The following is a 17,780-nucleotide window of genomic DNA, read 5'->3' as shown; positions in this document are numbered from 1 at the left end:
CGATAACCATTTGATATACATTTGATCCATTCGATCCATTTGATCCATTCGATCCTGTATAGTTTATAGGTACCCGCATTTTTTAATTCAGGGATAAATCTATAAAATATTGTATATGTATTAAAAAAATAAAGACACTTTTAAAACGTAAATATTACCTGTTTAGCTAACTAAACAATTTCGCTTTGTCAATGCTACAAGCTGACGGTGTACGTTGTCGTTGACTGTCAACGGTCAGTCTGTCAGTCAGTCAGTAGATAGTCAAACAATCAGTTGGGTCCGACTAATTACCACACATGTCTGTATGTCTTATTTTCAAGTGAGAAAATTAACTTTACATCCTTAACATTAGTATGGAATCAGAGCACTTAATTTAATGTATTATAGTGTGAAAGCTAAGGCAGATATGGATGTTAGTATTGGTTATAACATAACTTGCATATAACAGGTTGTCAGTCGATTGGTACTTAAGTTGATTCCTACTTGCAGTACTTTTTTTTAATAGCGTATTATGTATGCCTGGACTTTTTACAGATGAAAAGTTTTTTGTTAAGGCAGCATATTGCATGGTGGGCATACCTCGCATTTTAAGACACCCCTACAAAATCAATACAGTAGGAATTGCACCTAGTATGTAGTTAAAATTCAGAGATTACATTTTATAAAACGTGATCTAAAGTCCTTTTAAAGTGACAACAATAACCTAATGCATGTTTTTATTATGGTATCTTCAGTTAACAGTCATATACCTAATTCAGAGTTTTTGTCATTAATTAAAACTTCAAGATTAGAAATTTGAGTAGTAAATATTAACATGGCACTCAACGTTCGGAGAAATGTTCTTAATGTGGTTCGAAACTACTCTGATGCAGAGATCAAAGTTCGTGAAGCAACCTCAAATGATCCATGGGGTCCATCAAGTTCTCTTATGTCAGAAATTGCTGATATGACATACAATGTGGTTGCATTTTCAGAGATAATGACAATGGTTTGGAAGCGAGTGAATGATCATGGAAAAAACTGGAGACATGTTTACAAAGCTCTAGTTCTGTTGGATTACTTAATAAAAGTTGGTTCGGAAAGGGTGGCACAGCAATGTAAGGAAAATATTTTTGCAATACAAACCCTAAAGGATTTCCAGTTTATTGATAGAGATGTTAAAGATCAGGTAAATCTTAAATAATATTTTTTACTTTTATGTTTCAAGAAAAATTCTTCATCCTAAAAGTATTTATTTACTCTGCTGATTAAGCAAACTAAAGAAAACATAATATAATTTCATCTTATTTTTTTTTTGTAAACAAGTCACAACCTAAATATTTGAATAATATATAATGTCGGCTTACTGTTTAAGCCTCGTAACTCGAAAAACGTCATTTTAAGATAATCGACTTTGAAAAAATCAGCTTTTTGAAACTTAAAAAAAAGGCATAAAAGATTTATCATACTTTTAAATTTTTTGCATGTTTGTCTTATATAAAATTTTCAATTCTCTTATTTAAAAATTAGTTTTTTGGGGATTTTCACTAAAGAAACAAGATACGGGGTTTTATTTTTAAATTTGAACTTCTTAACTGAGTTATGAGGATTTTTTACTAGTTTTGTGGCTAATTAGCCTGGTTATATTAACAATAGTTTAAAGTACGAGATTTTATAATTTTCCATATTTACGACAAAATGGGTGTTGTCAAACAGAAAAGTTATGTTTGTGACGGAATACCAACAAATTTAAATTTTTAAACAGTTTTAAAGTGTAGTTATCGATTTTTTTTTTACATGGGATGCAAAATTAAATTTTATTTGTTTCCGTTTGTGTATAGGAAAACACTTTATTATAAACATTTTATATAATCACAAAACCTCATAAAAGCACAAGATATGAGGTTTTATTGTTACGAAATTTGTAAAAAATAGTTACAAGGTTTTTTGAAGGTCAAAAAGTCACATAATAAATAAAAACTATGTAATTTAAAAGAGCCCAAAATTATCTTGCAAAATCTGTTTGTGTCAAATTTCGAGTTACGAAGTTCTAACAGTAATGCGACAATTTGCAACAGTTTTTAGTAGCAAGAAAAATATTATAAATATATATATACAAACTTTTTATTCAGGTTGGTGATAAATCATAAATATGAATTTCTAAACAGGTTTCCGTGAATTTACACCTAAAATTCTTTAAGCTTGGTCGATAAAAGTAAATAGTGTAGCAGCATGGGCTTCAATTGGTGCCCTGGTACTTATTGCCAAAAATTAGCAGATGTCACTTTTTCAAAGTCATATATTGGCAATTTTTTTACTTAAAAATTGATAAAGTTGGTGTCACTGAACACAAAAATGATTTTAAGTTTAAATAATTTTACTTGCTTTTTAAGTTATTCAAATTTTAAAAAAAATTTTTTTTAGGGAAGTTCTGTTTCTGATAACGTAGAAAGTACTAGCTTGTAATTACTTACTACGCTTATTTAGTAGGCTATACTTTATATGTCATTTAAAAAATATGTTTACCTGGTTTTTGGTGTTAATTATTTTTATTATTTTTTAAAAACTAAATTGTAAGTACCACAGAAATTTTTAGAGGTTCTGAAGGCATTTTGAGATTTAGTGTCAACTATGCTAACGTGACAAAATTGCAAAATTCTTTAATACAGTACTTTAAATCTTTTAGGACAAAGTAATTTTTTTTAATTAGAAGGAAATGGTCTGATGTCGCAAATTTCATTTGGTGGTCCTAACTAATGTTTGCCAAAAAAAATTAATATTATTTATTGAACAATTATATATTGTACATTTTTTTTTATTTGGTTGCTATTATAAACAGTGTGTAAAATAATAATAAAAATAAGTTTTAATATGATAAAAAGTGTATTTTACATGGCCGGACTTTATTACAACTTTTTTTTTATCCTTTTTCATAAAAATAATATTATTAAAGAAACCATATTTAGTTTAAATTTTTTCAGAATATTTGTGTAATAAATGTGTGCAAAACAAATGAGTTTAAAACATGCACTGATAGGATTTGGCAAAGTTAAAAATTGTGAAATTATTTCATTCCCAATTCTAATAGGTAACAACATTTATAAAGTTGTTTGGTACATTGAATTTGTACTGTGTTTTAGGGATCCAATGTTCGCGAAAAATCAAAGCAACTGGTTAATCTACTTAAAGATGATGAACGATTAAAAACTGAAAGAGCAAGAGCATTAAAGGCAAAGGAAAGATTTAATAGTGCAACTACTGGCATTGGAAGTGATCACCAGGTAAACAAGACTATATTATTTTTTTTTTTAAATGCAGAACTGTTTGATAAACTACATGATATATTAGTATGCAGGTGTTTTGTTTAAAGTAAAACTAATTTCCTGATAACTTATCTATTCTTAAAAAAAATATTATGTTAATATCGTTAGAGAGTGTATGGGCATGGAAGTAGTACTCCAAAGCAATCTTCAACACCAGACACAACAAGATCTTCTAATGCCGCTTCCTCATTAGCCCCAGATCTAGAGCAAGTAGGTTATAATCGATAATATTAATGCATCATTCCATGAAACCAACCAATTGGCATCATTAATTTATTCGGTTTTATAAAGTTTTACCAGACAACAATAAAAACATTAAAGAAAATGTCTTACTTAGAAATTGTAGAGTAAAAGTATTTTAAATAGTTTATTTGTATTAAAAGAATCAACTATATTATTTTATATATATTAAAAATATATATAATAATTTAATTAGGTTTTTGGTTGGTCTGTACAATATATATACTGCATTTTTTATTTTCATACACCTTTATGTATTATAAATAATATATACAATTTTTATTGCTTATTGTAATGTTTAAAAACTGTAGTTCAGGTATGAAAAGGTGTAGGAAAATTATTAATGATTTGTTGTTATCTTTTCATTGTGCTTCAACATAAAAAAAATGTTTTTCATATTTATTTTTTTTAAACAGTTTTTGTTTAATTATTATAATTACTTTTTTAAGGCTCGACCCCAAACACTTGGAGAAGAAGAATTACAGTTACAACTTGCTCTTTCTATGAGTAAAGAAGAAGCTGAAGCAGAGAAAAAGGTAAAAAAATATTTCCAACTATTTAAAAAGCTGTCACACTTGTATCTGCATAACAGTCTTAATAATATGCGTCCAAATATTACCTCCACACAGTCATTGTAAATGGGAGTAATTATTGGACACTTTTTAAATTTTTTTAGATCCTAAACTAATCTCACTGCACCTTAAAATAACAGTTATTATAAAAGCACTATTTTACATTAACTACACCAAAGGCAGTTACAACTTGCTTATCCTATAAAATAAGAACAACTGTAATAAAATTGTATTAAAGTAATGCCAAGAAAGTATAATGTTACAATAGTTACCGAATCTATTACCTTAGACTTTTTTTTTTATAAAAGTGAGAGCATAGAACGATTAACCTATAAAAATGAATAGAAAAACTATATTCTAGTGATTTTCGGTATAAAAAGTTAATAGATAAAACATAAAAACCTGCAATTGTTAAGAAAACAACAAAATTTAAAACAGAAAAGGTTTAGATTATTTAAAGTTTATGACGTTTAATATAAAAGATTTAGTCTTTCCTTTTAAAAATATATATTTTTAAAAAAATGCAGTGGGCCTATTAAGAAAAACTTTACAGGCCGAGAAAAAATTAATATTTTTCATGGAAATTGTAATGAATTCATTTATTTTTTGCTGTAAATTAAATTTTTTTTTCTACATATCTGTTTTATGTTGTACAAATAAAAAGGTTCCTTTTTCGAAGTTTTTAGTTTATTAAATCACTTTTAATCAGCCTTATATAAGGAGTCATTAATTTCCATAGGGTGTCCATTAATTTTCCAAATTATGGAGGTAATTATTGGCCAACTTAATTTTTAAATTTTAGGAAATTAGGTATAAAAATTATATTTTGGAATATTGAATTTTAATAATTAAAGATACACTATCTTATGCACAAAAATATTTGATTTAAAATTTAAAACAAAAACAGTTATACCCAGCCTTATATAGCCTATACCTTTTAGCTCTGATACTAAAATATATTATTTGTGGCATAATATTTTTCTTTGCCTTTATTTTTGATGCATTATTTTTTCAATGTTTAATGTTAGAAATTATTTAGCTATAATTGCTTAAAAAATCAAGCTAGTGCTGGTTTAACTTTGGGTTAGTTAATCCAGGGTAAAATTTAGTTTTCTGCATTTTATTGAAAATTCTGAACTTAAATACCTAAAATTATTTTTACTTAACTTTTGTATTTTGCCCTTTAAAAGCATAGACAATTTTTTTGCAGAAAATGGAGAGTGACAATGTCAGGTTAGAAATGGCAATAAGCGAAAGTTCAAAACAAGTTGATAAAAACACAAACAAACTTTCGTTGGTTGATTTATCTGCTGCAGCTAAAACTCTTAAAGATCCTTGGGGAGGTAGAAGCAATAAACTTTTTTATAATGATTTAATAACTTTTATAGTTTTACTAACCTTAAAATATACCAGGGTACGAATTAACGTTTAAAAAACGATTCGCTAAAAATGAGGTCGCATTTTTAGAGTAATTATTAGGTTCAAGTCATAATCTTCGTTTTTTTGTAACACTTGACGCATTGCGTGGCATTTTTAAATTGTAACGTATTGTTAAACAATCGTTAAGAATATTTTGCACGAAAAACGAGACATTTTTAATTCTTTTAAGGTTGTGGTATGCTTTTAAAAAGCTACGCAATAACTGAATGATCTCGGGAGCGAAATTTACGCATTGCCAAAACATGGAAAGTTATTGTTATTAAATGCCCTATAGTCCCTTACATTTACGCAGGATTATGATAATGTAATTAAATTAGTGTAAAACCGGTGTAAAATAGATCGTAAAAATATACACGAGAGTTTTATCACTGCCTGAACCTTTTTTGGTTGATTCGCTTTTTCTAATATATTTTTTTAAAAACGATTTGCTAATTTTAATAAAAGATTCGCTTTTAGCGAATAGCGACCCATTATTTCGTTCCCTGTATACTATTAAGAAATTAAATGCATTTAGTTTTCATTTTTCTAATTATTTAAAGTATTTTTTTGGTTTAATTATATTTTTAGTTAAATTATAAAGCAATGAAAACAAAGTTAATTAAGTTTTGATATATCTATATGATTTAAAGGAGAAATTGGCCAACAACAACCACCACCTCCCAGTGATCCATTTAGCTCATTTAATGAACCCTCAAAGCCCCCAGTAGTAGATCCCTGGGCTACACCCGCTCCACAGCCAAGTGTAGACCCATGGGCTACAGCTGCAAGTACAAACAATGTAGATGCTTGGGGAATGTTAAGTTCTGCGGTAAGATAAACTTCTTATTTTGTGAAATATTTTACAATGTAGAATCATTTTGTTCCATTAGCATAGTTAATAAAAAACACTGGTTTGTTAAATGTTTTTTTTCTTTTGGTTATGGTTAGTACCAATTACTATCCAGGGGGTTGTTTTTAAGTTGTAACTGCCTTACTGAAATAATTTGTTTTAATAGAAAAATAATTTTACAAGTTATGTTATTTTAATTTAGGTAACCTAAAACTAAACCATAATTAATGTTCTGTAATGTTAATTGCTACCACGAAGATTAAGATTTCTGCTTATATACATGTCACAGTTTTTTTCTAATTTACGTTTAGCGTAACTCTATAGTTTTTTTTTATTGATTTTTCATAAAATTGTACTGCTATTTTAATTTACTGTTTTAACCACAAGATTTGTTTTACTAGGAACAACCTACAAGTAGTTCAAATACTTTTGACCCATTTTCAACGCAACAACCATCCACCAGTGATCCATTTGCAGGTCAGAATCAAAGAGCAATCAACATTGATCCATTTGAGGGTGTGTCTTCATCCAACAATCAACAACAACCACAGCAACCTTTTGATTTTACTTCAGTGTCGAACACAATTCCACAATCCACTATTAGTGAATCTGCAGCAAAGCCAAAAAAGTCTGCAGCAGATTTTCTAGGTGGAGCAAGTGATTTAGTAAATTTAGATAGTTTAGTTACAAGGCCATCTGCACAGCCTGTAGCTGTTAACCCATTTTTAGGTAATACAGCTTTGAATATGTACCAACAGCCGACAAACCCAATTACAATGAATCAAATGAAAGGATTAACCAACACTCAACAACCTACCATGGGTACTACAATAATGGCTCCAATGAATATGGGGATGATGGGAACAACCTCTTCTGTTATAAATCCCTATGGTTCATACCCTACACCACAGCAACCTACGATGATGCCTATGGGTGGGGTAGGTCAGCCAACAATGATGAACAATATGGGATTTATAAGTACACAACCTGGGGCCACTACCCAAATAAAAATGCCTCAAAATAATAACCCTTTTCTCTAACCAATTAAATTTTAGATTAACTATTTTATTTACCTGCCAATATTTTGATATGTTGAAGCTTACAAAATGAATAATTATAGTAGTTGTAAAATAGTTTGATCAATAATTAAGCAGATTTTTAAAAATTTAAATTTGTTTTTGTCTATTTACGAAAGATTTGATATATATCAATTTTTAATAGGTATAAATACAGACTTTGTTAAACATTCTGTAGTTAAACATTCCAAATGGATAATTTTTTTTATTAATTTAACTTAAACTTTGCAACTTTTTCTTTTAATGTAATTTTTTTTTTTCATAGTATTTTCAAATCGTAGTCTGCCAGTAAAAAAGTGTTTAAACATTAACTTTTTTTCGACTGTCACCTTTGTTGGTCACATATGCCCAAACTAAGCTACATGTCTAGTCTGGTTAGTGTAACTGTAAAGTAGATCACTTGCGATGATAAAAGCAAGTGAAAGTTCTTAATATAAAGCATGTATACGCTTGTTTTAAATGTTTAGACTAAACAGCTTTGTTATGTTTAGGCGTATTTAGAAAAGTAATCAAATTTGTTAATCAAAGTTTACTTTTAGCATTGTATATATTGTACATGTTTTATTGTTATGTTTTTGCATGCTTTTTTAAAGGGATGATTGTATATAAAAGGCTAACTAGCTCAAGCCAATTTAGCATTTTCAGGTTTCATAATATAGAATAAGGTTGTACTTCTTAATAGAACAAAAAGATTTTAAGCAAATCAAGTGATAAAAAACTTTGGAATTGGTTTTAATAATAATAATTTTAAATATGTTAAAGTTTTTGCTTTGCCTTTTTATTCTAATATTTGTTTAACTCATAAATTAATGTCATATTTATTTTGGTGTAAAAGGTGTGCCCTACCAATTTCGTAAAAACTTATTCATCTTTATATTTATTAGCATAAATTATATTAAAACCTTCATCTTATAATTGAATTTTAAGGCAAAAACAAATATTAACTAGAGTTTGTAATTTACTTTTCATAAATAATTTCTGCCTTTTTTTAAAGTTGGATAATTTTTCTTTATAATGGTTAAACATGTAATTAGAATTTAAAACAGATGCAATTCTGTGTAAATAAAAAATTTACCACTACGATTAGAATTTATTAATAATTTTTATTTTTTCTCACCCACATACTGCTTTTTTATTTTGTTGTGTTAAAGTGTGGAATCTATATCTTATATAATGTGTTTATACCATGTAATTTCCTATTGTACTTTGTTATTATGAGTTTTCATAGCAGTATCTTAATTTCAATAGAGATCTTAATTTAATATTAAATACAAATCTTGTTAAATGTAATGTTTTTGCTGTCAAGTTAAATATTTTGGATCAAACATATAATGGTAAGCCAGTTTTTAAGTTTAAAGTTTACTTAATAGTTTATTACCAACCTTAAATGTACCCTTATTTTATAAAACTCATAACTTGCAAGTACTTTTCAAGTTTAATAAGTTTGACTTTTTTAAAGGGTTTTTGATCTTTCACTTAGGTCATATCATCATTTAAAAACTTAAATATTTTTTGTAAAAGCTATACAATTAAACAAGTTAACCCTTATATTAATGGGTAAATAACTTTCATTTATTTATTAGGGTACAATATTGAAGGACATTACATACAATGATAACATGCCTGTTGAGTTCTTACTAAACAAACATGTTGAATATTTGTCAACTTATGGAAAAAACAAAGATGATTATGAGTATTGTATGACAGAATATTTACGATTGAGTGGTGCATATTGGAGTATCACTGCTTTGGACATTTTAAATAACTTGGAAAGGTTATTTTTTTGTGATTTAAAATAGTTTTATGTGTTAAATTATTAATTTTTAAAAATATTTGCTTTAATATAGATGTTAGATTTCGCAAAACATTTAGATATCTTATGATTTACATACTAAGTTTTTTTAATAAAAATACCTAAGCCATAACAACCATAAAGTATTAACTGTTTATTTATTAGAATGGACAAAAATGAGATAATCGATTTTGTGGTTTCCTGTCAAATGGAAAATGGCGGATTTGGGCCATCACCTCACCATAACCCAAGTATACTTTATACCCTAAGTGGGATACAGGTTTGTTTATTAGTTTCTAGTTTTGATATATAATATTGCTTATTAACCGATCGCCTTTATTCTTTGCTAATACAAAAGATATAATCTTTTTGTTAAATATTTTGTTTTTAATATAAACATGCTGTTGTATTGTGGTTCAAATTGTTACATGCATCATATTTAATTTAGATTTTATGTATATATGACTCTCTAAATTTTGTAAATGTTGAAAAAGTTGTTGAGTATATTGGAAGTTTACAAAATGAAGATGGATCCTTTTCTGGTAAGTTTTTACCAGTTATTCAAGTTTGTTATTAGTTGTGTTGATGTTTACTATTATTTTCATTCTGTATACATAGTTTTTTTTTAATTTTTGTAACTTACAATTCTTAAATATAATTTTTTATAGAAGTTACTATTAAAAAATATTTTCCCCCACATGTGGTTTGGTTTATTATTTTTAACAGGTGACGAATGGGGTGAGGTGGACACACGTTTTTCGTTCTGTGCTATAGCTTCTCTTTCTCTTGTTAACAGACTGTTTACTAACTCCCCAATTAATATAGACAAGTGTGTACAGTTTATACTGTCATGCATGAACTTTGATGGTGGGTTTGGGTGCAAACCTGGGGCTGAAACTCACTCAGGACAGGTAAAATGTGTACTCTTGATAATAAGTTTTTAAGTTTCACTGCAGTGTATAAAAACAATTTAGTGAAAAAATTTTAATAATTTTATTACAAAAAAGTTATGTCATAGGAAGGTTTTTGTTACATAAACTTTTGCATATTTTTTGTATTTATTTATTATGCAAAGGTATTAAAAAAAATATTCCAAAACATATTGTTTGTATATACAGATATACTGTTGTGTTGGAGCTCTATCAATACTTGGTGAACTGCATCATGTTGATTCTGATTTGTTAGGATGGTGGTTGTGTGAAAGGCAACTACCATCAGGTTTTTTTGCTTTAATTTATCATAAAAAATTCTTTAAAAACATTAAATCTGAAATGTCTTAATATATTTTTCACTTTTATTAATGGTACATCTAAAATGCATTTTACCATTTTTTTAAAAAACCACCTTTTTAAAAAACTGCTTAAGGTATAAAAATATAAATTTTTTATGTTAGAAGATTTTTCACAAGCTTTTTTAACCAGACCTTACCCTTAAGGCTGACAACTTGACTTAAAAAAAGATACTTATTGTTTAAACTCAGGTTAAGAATAACTTGACATGGTGCATTCGATTCTAGGTGGCTTAAATGGCAGGCCAGAAAAGTTACCAGATGTTTGTTATTCATGGTGGGTGCTGTCTTCACTTGCAATACTGGGTAAACTAAATTGGATTGATAGAGATGGGTTAAAAAAATTTATTTTGGCATCACAAGATAACGACTGTGGAGGAATCGCAGATAGACCTGGTGATATGGTGTGTTTTTTAGTTACTATATTTTTAATTTAGTTTGACTAATGTAAATGTAATTTTTTTTATTGTCAAAATCTTAAATTTTTTTAATCCATTAGTACATTTACCTCCTTAATTACATAGGCTTTTTTTTGTAATTTCTTTTTACTTACACTAACTTAAATTTTATAAATACTTTTAACCTTAAAACTAAAAAAATATATGTTAATTAAACAATTACTGATCAAGGTTGACCCATTTCACACCTTATTTGGACTTACTGGTCTTTCACTTTTTGGCCAGTCCGAACTTAAGAAAATCAATCCTGTGTTTTGTATGCCCCAGTATGTAATAGACAGGTTAAATATTAAAGTGCAAATTTTAAACGATTCATAAAACAAGTTTTTATGTTTTTTCGGCATAGATCATGTCAGGGTGTACTATATAAAATGTAATTTTTTGTTACAATGTATAAATATATTAAAATGGTATCAGTAAAAATAAATTTTTAAATAAAGTCTGATAAAAAAGATATCTTTTTTTCAACAAAATTTATAGAGTTTGTCTTATCTACCATACATTTATTTGTTTTCGTTTACAAGAAAATAAAAAAAAACTGCAGTAAGCTATTGTAATAAAAAACTTAAACAAAATATATAGAATGCGACCAAAAGCAAACGGACGGTGTCTTTTTCAGTAAAGTGATGGTATTTAAGAAGTAACTAAAGTAATTATTAATAAAAAACATATATGTTGTGTCAAGTGTATTATATTAGTAAAACTTAATTTTTGTGTGATAAGTAGAGTTAGTTTGGTTTTGAATAAATTATAGTTTGGATTGGTTGTAGTTTTTTTAATCCAAAATTTGTGATTTATATCCTACTATTTCATCCCAACCTTTTCGGCAAGTTTTAACTATCCAGTCATGTTCGTCATCATCTAAACATGATTATTAGTTTTTTTTTAAAAAAACATTCTAGGTATGATTGTTAAACAAATAAATCTCTACTTGCAAATGACATTACCTAAAATTTTTATTATTGGCACTAATTTATTTATAAAGTAATTGTACATTATTTTTACATAACAATAATAAACATTTCTAAACCAAACTTGCCGGCATTTCTTAAAAACTTTGAATTGTAATCAGTAATTATTCGGGTTTTTGGATTGTAAAATCCATCTCCGCAATCATAATTGCCTTCTGGAATTTCTCGAGGTGGAATTCTAAACAAAAGTAGTTTTTGTTAGCAAAACTAGTTAATTTGTGGTACTACACAGACAGTTTTTACTGAGTTAATATACTGTTATGACGGCATACACTAAAAAAATAGAATAGCTTTAAGCTTTGTATTGTACAAAATATTTTTAATAGGCCCATATTACCTTAGGAATTGCTGAACTTAATTTTTTTTTATATTTATTTACCCTCAAGTTGGGAAAGTGGATTTTAAAACCTAAACATAGAGTAACATTTGTTAACCCTACCTAGTCTTGATTTGCCTTTGGTAGTATATTAGCACATACCATTTTTATAGCGCTTTACTTAAGGCACTACAGCATGAGGGTAGTAAGGATCAAATCCAGGATCTCATGTAGTGAAACCAAGTGTTCTGACCACACACCACGCTATTTAAGTAGGCTATTAAAGATTTGTTTAATAACTGAAATTAATGAGTTTTATTTATTACTTGACTAATGAGTTTTAATATCATTTTCAATAACATAAATTACTTTTTTAGAATCAAACTATGCAGTTGTACAATCACTACACCTATTTTTATTCTTAAATGTTTTTATTTTAACACTTTTAAGAAGACTTTATTTGTAGGCTATGTTAATGCAGAGTTTTACCTTAAGTTACTTTGCCCCTAAAACAGGAGTTTTTTTTTGGTAAAATGATTTTACAACAAAGTAGACTTATATACCTGTTTGTTAGCTGTGATCTTCCTGCAGGCTTTAATCCATTGCAAATTTCAGTGTAAAACCTTCTGTCATACCCATCACAGTATTCCCAATCATTATCAGAATATTTTAATCCATCAGCAAATGTATAATTTCCAACTAACACCCTGAATAAATTATGTAAATAAATAAACATTTGAGGTGCTAACTAACTGTTACACACTAAATAAGATTACATACCTTCCTTTGATCCAGTCTCCTTCATATTTGCTTCCATTTTCAAAATGTAAAGCTCCCTTTCCATGTAGAGTTCCATCCTTAAAATTCCCCTCATATTTTGTTCCTGAGGGAAATTTATAACTCCCCTTTCCTTCCATCCTTAAACAAAATAAGTGTTTTATTTCTATCTTAATAGGTGTTGGATCATTGATAAATTTGATTAGCACCCTAAAACAGCACTTTTAAAAAAAATCATAATAACATTTTTAGGTCAAAGATCTTAAATAGGTTGGGTGTTTAAAATTCTACACAAGTATTAGACAATACATTTACTTAAGTTTATGTAAAACTCTACCTTGATGGGATTAAATTTAATACCAAATGGGATTAAATTTAATACCAAATGTGAGTCCTTTAGACCGTTAAGTATAACTTGTTAAATGCCTGTCCTCTGCATTTTAATTTATTTCAGTTTTCTATAAACTGATGTAACAAAATTGAAAACTATTTTTACCTACACTACAAACAGTATTTTTTTTTGTTTTGTTTATAAATTGGACATAATTATTATATTGTTGTCCATCAAACTCCAATATAATTAAAACATAGTCTGTTATTTTATGGGTCCCATCAACATTTTATAATTTCTGGTGTAAAATTTTATCGATATTTGCCAATAAGAAAATCATAAAATATTCTTCAAAGAAAATATTATAAGAATAATCCAGGAACAGATATCAGATAAAAATCTACTGACTTAAAAAATAGTAAGCACTTTGTAACCCAACACAAAATACTTAAATTATAAAAACAAAAAGCTTTTAAAACCTCCAAAGGTTTTAAAATTTTTAATTAAAAAAAAATATCAAAACAATTATAAATTCCTAAAAAAATATATTATGTCTCTATGTTTTATTTTGAAAATTTTACATACCATCCATTTTTCTTTTCACCTAGGTAATAACTTCCAATGTATTGCATATTGTATATCTATAGTCTCTGTAAATTTAAATTTTATATTACAGCAAATATTCGAATAACAGATTAAAATTATATAGTCATGGGGGGGACGTGGAATTTGAGGAACCGGAAAATGAAGGAACGGAAATTGAAGGAAAGTGAAAAAAGGAGAGGCAGAATCTTAACGGGCATTTTATAGAAAAGAGTTAGGGTATGCTGGGGTAATAAAAATTAACTCATTATCGCTTATCAGTTCTCGAATAAATGTAATCCTAAATAAACAGTCAACGGTTTTTCGGCGTTTTAGTATTTAAGATTCCACCCTCTCCTTTTTTGCTTTCCTTTATTTTCTGATTCCTTCATTTTCCGTTCCTTCATTTTCCGGTTTCTTTATTTTCCATTCCTTCATTTTCCGGTTTCTTCATTTTCCGTTCCTTCATTTTCCGGTTTCTTTATTTTCCATTCCTTCATTTTCCGGTTTCTTCATTTTCCGTTCCTTCATTTTCCGTTCCTTCAATTTCCATTCCCTCATTTTCAGTCGACCTGTCATGGGTCGTACTAAAACTTACACTTTTAGGCACTTCTCACCTAAAAATGTTTATTTAAACTTTTTAGTATGAACCTTTCTTCTTTATCAACTATGTGCACTTTTGTGTACGAAGGTATATTTATTCTATGGAGTTTTTTCTACTTCGAAAGGTGGCAAAACAGGTGCACAAACAGCAAAGTAAAGTCGATAGAGTAATGTACACAGTCTTTCACTATATCCAATTTAGCTTAACAACACACATAAATATGTACTTGTTACACAAACCACTGCTTTTATGTCACTGCATCCTAAATCATTGCACCAAACCAAATTACAGATTATATATCAGTCAACATTCTTTATAAAGAAAAGTTTTTTAATTTAGGATGTGAAGTCTGTCACTTTAAGAATGAGGATATACCAAAGATGCATACGTTGCACACCACAGCCTGACAGCCTATCTGTCTATCTGTCTATCCTGTATTAGTTATCTAATAATAAACATTCACCTACGGTTTTAATATGTAACAAACCGAAATTACTTTTATTCGGTCTTGAAATTTACAAAAAACCTTATCAAGTAATGCAATAGAACCAGCTACTTAATGCTAATTTTATAATACTAACTACTTCACGTCAGTACTTTATCTTTGTTTTGGCTTCATGATGACGTTTGTATTGTTGCGAAGCAACAAAATCGTTCAAGCATTATATTTTAAAAGGCATTTTACACAAAAATTGCCATATTTTGATTATGGTTCGAAATCTTAGATTTTAAAACATATTGTTATTGTCAGAATTATTATTAATCTTTTTTGTTTAATGATTAAAAAATCAAAGATTAATATTTTAAAACTTTAAAAATAATTTTGTTCAGAAATTTTCTTAGTTTAATCATAGATAAACTAATATTGTATTAGTTTATCTATGGTTCAATATTTAAATACGTTTTTAGTCCAATAATTAAATACATAATATTTGATTTATTAATTTAGTTAATATTCTTAATTAAGTAATGTTTATGCATAACTTTATTTATTAATACAGATTAATTTTTAAAATAAGTATGATTTTGAACCATATTTTATTTATCAAATAAATCTAGTTATTTTGATTCTTACTAATTCAAATTTTGAAATTAGCGCCTTAATCAATGGTGCTACAGCATAATAGCAGTGGGAATTGAACAAACGGCCTCATATGGTGTAGCAAGTGTTCTTACCAATACACCACGCTGCCGGTCTAAATAATATTACTTGTAACTCCTATAAAAATTTACAAAACTACGTGGCTTCTTAATTTCCCATGATATTGAGTTAACTGCACCACTTGATAGAGCATAGCATAACCCATTGTAAAAATATTTGAATTCATATAAATCCGGCAGTGTGTTGTAATTGTAAAAAGACTGGGTTTTGAGGCAAAATATTTTCTCTATGTTTAGGCTATAACACAAACCTTCCCACACCATAGTAAATAGATATTATTTTTACTGATAATCGAAAAATCAAATTAATAAAAAATTAATTACTCTATTTTCTGCACCCAGCTAATAAAATTGTAAAAAAATTTAAATCAAGTAAAAAATACTGAGTTTTACTTACACCCATCCATCAGGATAATTAACTTTTTCACTGCAATTTTACCATACTTGCATATTTGTTATGCTGCAAAAATCACCTAACCTAGCATGTCAGAGGTAATACCTTATAAAATAATAAAAAAATGTTATTATCAGAAGAACTTTATAATATTGATTATTATTTTTTAATATTAGGCACTCTAGTGTTTAATAATTGCTGAAAATATTTATCTTATATTACATTAGACTTTATATTTTTTTGTGTTTAAAATAAAAATGTACGAGGTAAGCCATCTTAATACCAACCTTTATTAATATTATAAATGAGATTTTAAATCTGTAAGCATGCTAAATCATATAAAAAACGATTTTTTTTGTTTTTTTATCTCTTGTGCATTTAAATTTATACAAACTGATTTTGATACCACCCGACTTCCAAATATCTTCTCCACAATGGTTTGTTTCTTTAAATTTACCAAACAAATCTTAGTTCTTTTTCACTGTCTTACTCTGTATTTAATGCACTAATTAACTATAGACCTAAACAAGTTATAGTAAAAAAAACAACCACGTTTTCATTAAAAGCATTTAAAAATAAACATTGTTTCATTAACTTTTAAGCTCAATTTGAACGGTTAAATTAAAATTTGAACCATCAACAAAATAACAAACAACCCACCTTTTGATGGTTTCTTTACAAAAGTTGCTAAACATTGAGATCATTCCTTTTCACTCAGTCCAAACACGACCTGCTGGTTCAATTGAGGTAATACTAATGTGATTGCTAATGTTTTAAAAATTGTTTGGACAAATAAGGACAAAAAATCGATTAAAAAAATATTTTTTTACCTATTTGGTATTTAATTTTCAATGTTTTTTTGATTTTGGTAATAAATCTATTATATGCCGAACTATTGAAAATATTAAAACTTTAAAGAGGTTGAAAATATTAAAACTTTAAATATTTGTAAAAAGTAAACAATAGCAAAATCGTACACCAAAAGTAAATTTTAATATAATATAAACGGAGACCAGGAGATTAAGACTGCAAAAACCGAAGGGAGTCGACGACGAAGTTTCCGTGTATAATATCAGCGTAAGACCATATTTTACCGATATTCAAAAAATAAAACACATAAATGTTCCATACATGTTTGTTTCGATTGCAGAGCAAACCTTATTAATGCGCACTAATTACTTTTACTGCAAATTTTACAAAAACATAAGCATTTCAACATTTTCCAAAAAAGCAAGTGCAAAACCAACAATATTGCACTTCTGATAAATAGGCACACTCTATAATGATAGCAACTAAAAACGTTTGAATTTTATAAAAAGTGTAAAATAAAAAAAAATGATTTTACAAAAAAGGGCAATAATTGTGAGTTGATACTATTTAAAATTCATAAAACAATATAAAAATTCTATTATGTGTAATATCTATGTAATGAAATGTTATTTGTAGAAATACCATGCAAATAGATAAAAGTGACATTTGATCATATGAAAATAAAAAAAGATTTTTGATCTCTAAAAACGACTAGGCTATAAATAAAAAAAATGTCAAAAATGGTAGTATTTAAGTAAAAACATAATTACCAAAAAATTCAGAATTTAGTAAGTATTTAAAAATGTATACAAAATAGGATTGTTGTGGTAATACTTG

At 27.5% G+C, this 17,780-nt stretch overlaps 3 protein-coding genes across 3 annotated transcripts; 2 read left to right on the top strand and 1 right to left on the bottom strand.

The window, feature by feature from the left end:
- The first annotated feature begins 724 nt into the window (after nucleotides 1–724).
- LOC145743736 (epsin-2-like) lies at nucleotides 725–7,563 on the top strand. The gene is made up of 7 exons (XM_082561771.1): nucleotides 725–1,168; nucleotides 3,120–3,260; nucleotides 3,411–3,512; nucleotides 3,992–4,078; nucleotides 5,325–5,457; nucleotides 6,184–6,362; nucleotides 6,785–7,563. The coding sequence occupies exons 1-7, from the start codon at nucleotides 815–817 to the stop codon at nucleotides 7,421–7,423; spliced, it is 1,635 nt and encodes a 544-aa protein (XP_082417897.1). The 5' UTR covers nucleotides 725–814; the 3' UTR covers nucleotides 7,424–7,563.
- Nucleotides 7,564–8,637: 1,074 nt separating this feature from the next.
- LOC145743737 (geranylgeranyl transferase type-2 subunit beta-like) lies at nucleotides 8,638–11,831 on the top strand. The gene is made up of 8 exons (XM_082561772.1): nucleotides 8,638–8,793; nucleotides 9,043–9,233; nucleotides 9,417–9,531; nucleotides 9,700–9,793; nucleotides 9,978–10,162; nucleotides 10,370–10,469; nucleotides 10,768–10,943; nucleotides 11,169–11,831. Exons 1-8 carry the CDS (start codon nucleotides 8,791–8,793, stop codon nucleotides 11,313–11,315), a joined length of 1,011 nt encoding a protein of 336 aa, XP_082417898.1. The 5' UTR covers nucleotides 8,638–8,790; the 3' UTR covers nucleotides 11,316–11,831.
- LOC145743738 (MORN repeat-containing protein 5-like) lies at nucleotides 11,466–15,166 on the bottom strand. Its single transcript, XM_082561773.1, has 5 exons — nucleotides 13,978–15,166; nucleotides 13,065–13,202; nucleotides 12,848–12,991; nucleotides 12,037–12,146; nucleotides 11,466–11,858 (listed from the first exon to the last, which is right to left on the bottom strand). The coding sequence occupies exons 1-5, from the start codon at nucleotides 14,022–14,024 to the stop codon at nucleotides 11,773–11,775; spliced, it is 525 nt and encodes a 174-aa protein (XP_082417899.1). The 5' UTR covers nucleotides 14,025–15,166; the 3' UTR covers nucleotides 11,466–11,772.
- Nucleotides 15,167–17,780: the final 2,614 nt, after the last annotated feature.

This window comes from Corella eumyota, chromosome 2 (genome assembly GCF_963082875.1).
Source record: "Corella eumyota chromosome 2, kaCorEumy4.1, whole genome shotgun sequence".
Taxonomy (NCBI): Eukaryota; Metazoa; Chordata; class Ascidiacea; order Phlebobranchia; family Corellidae; genus Corella; species Corella eumyota.
This window is presented reverse-complemented; position numbering and strand designations above follow the sequence as displayed.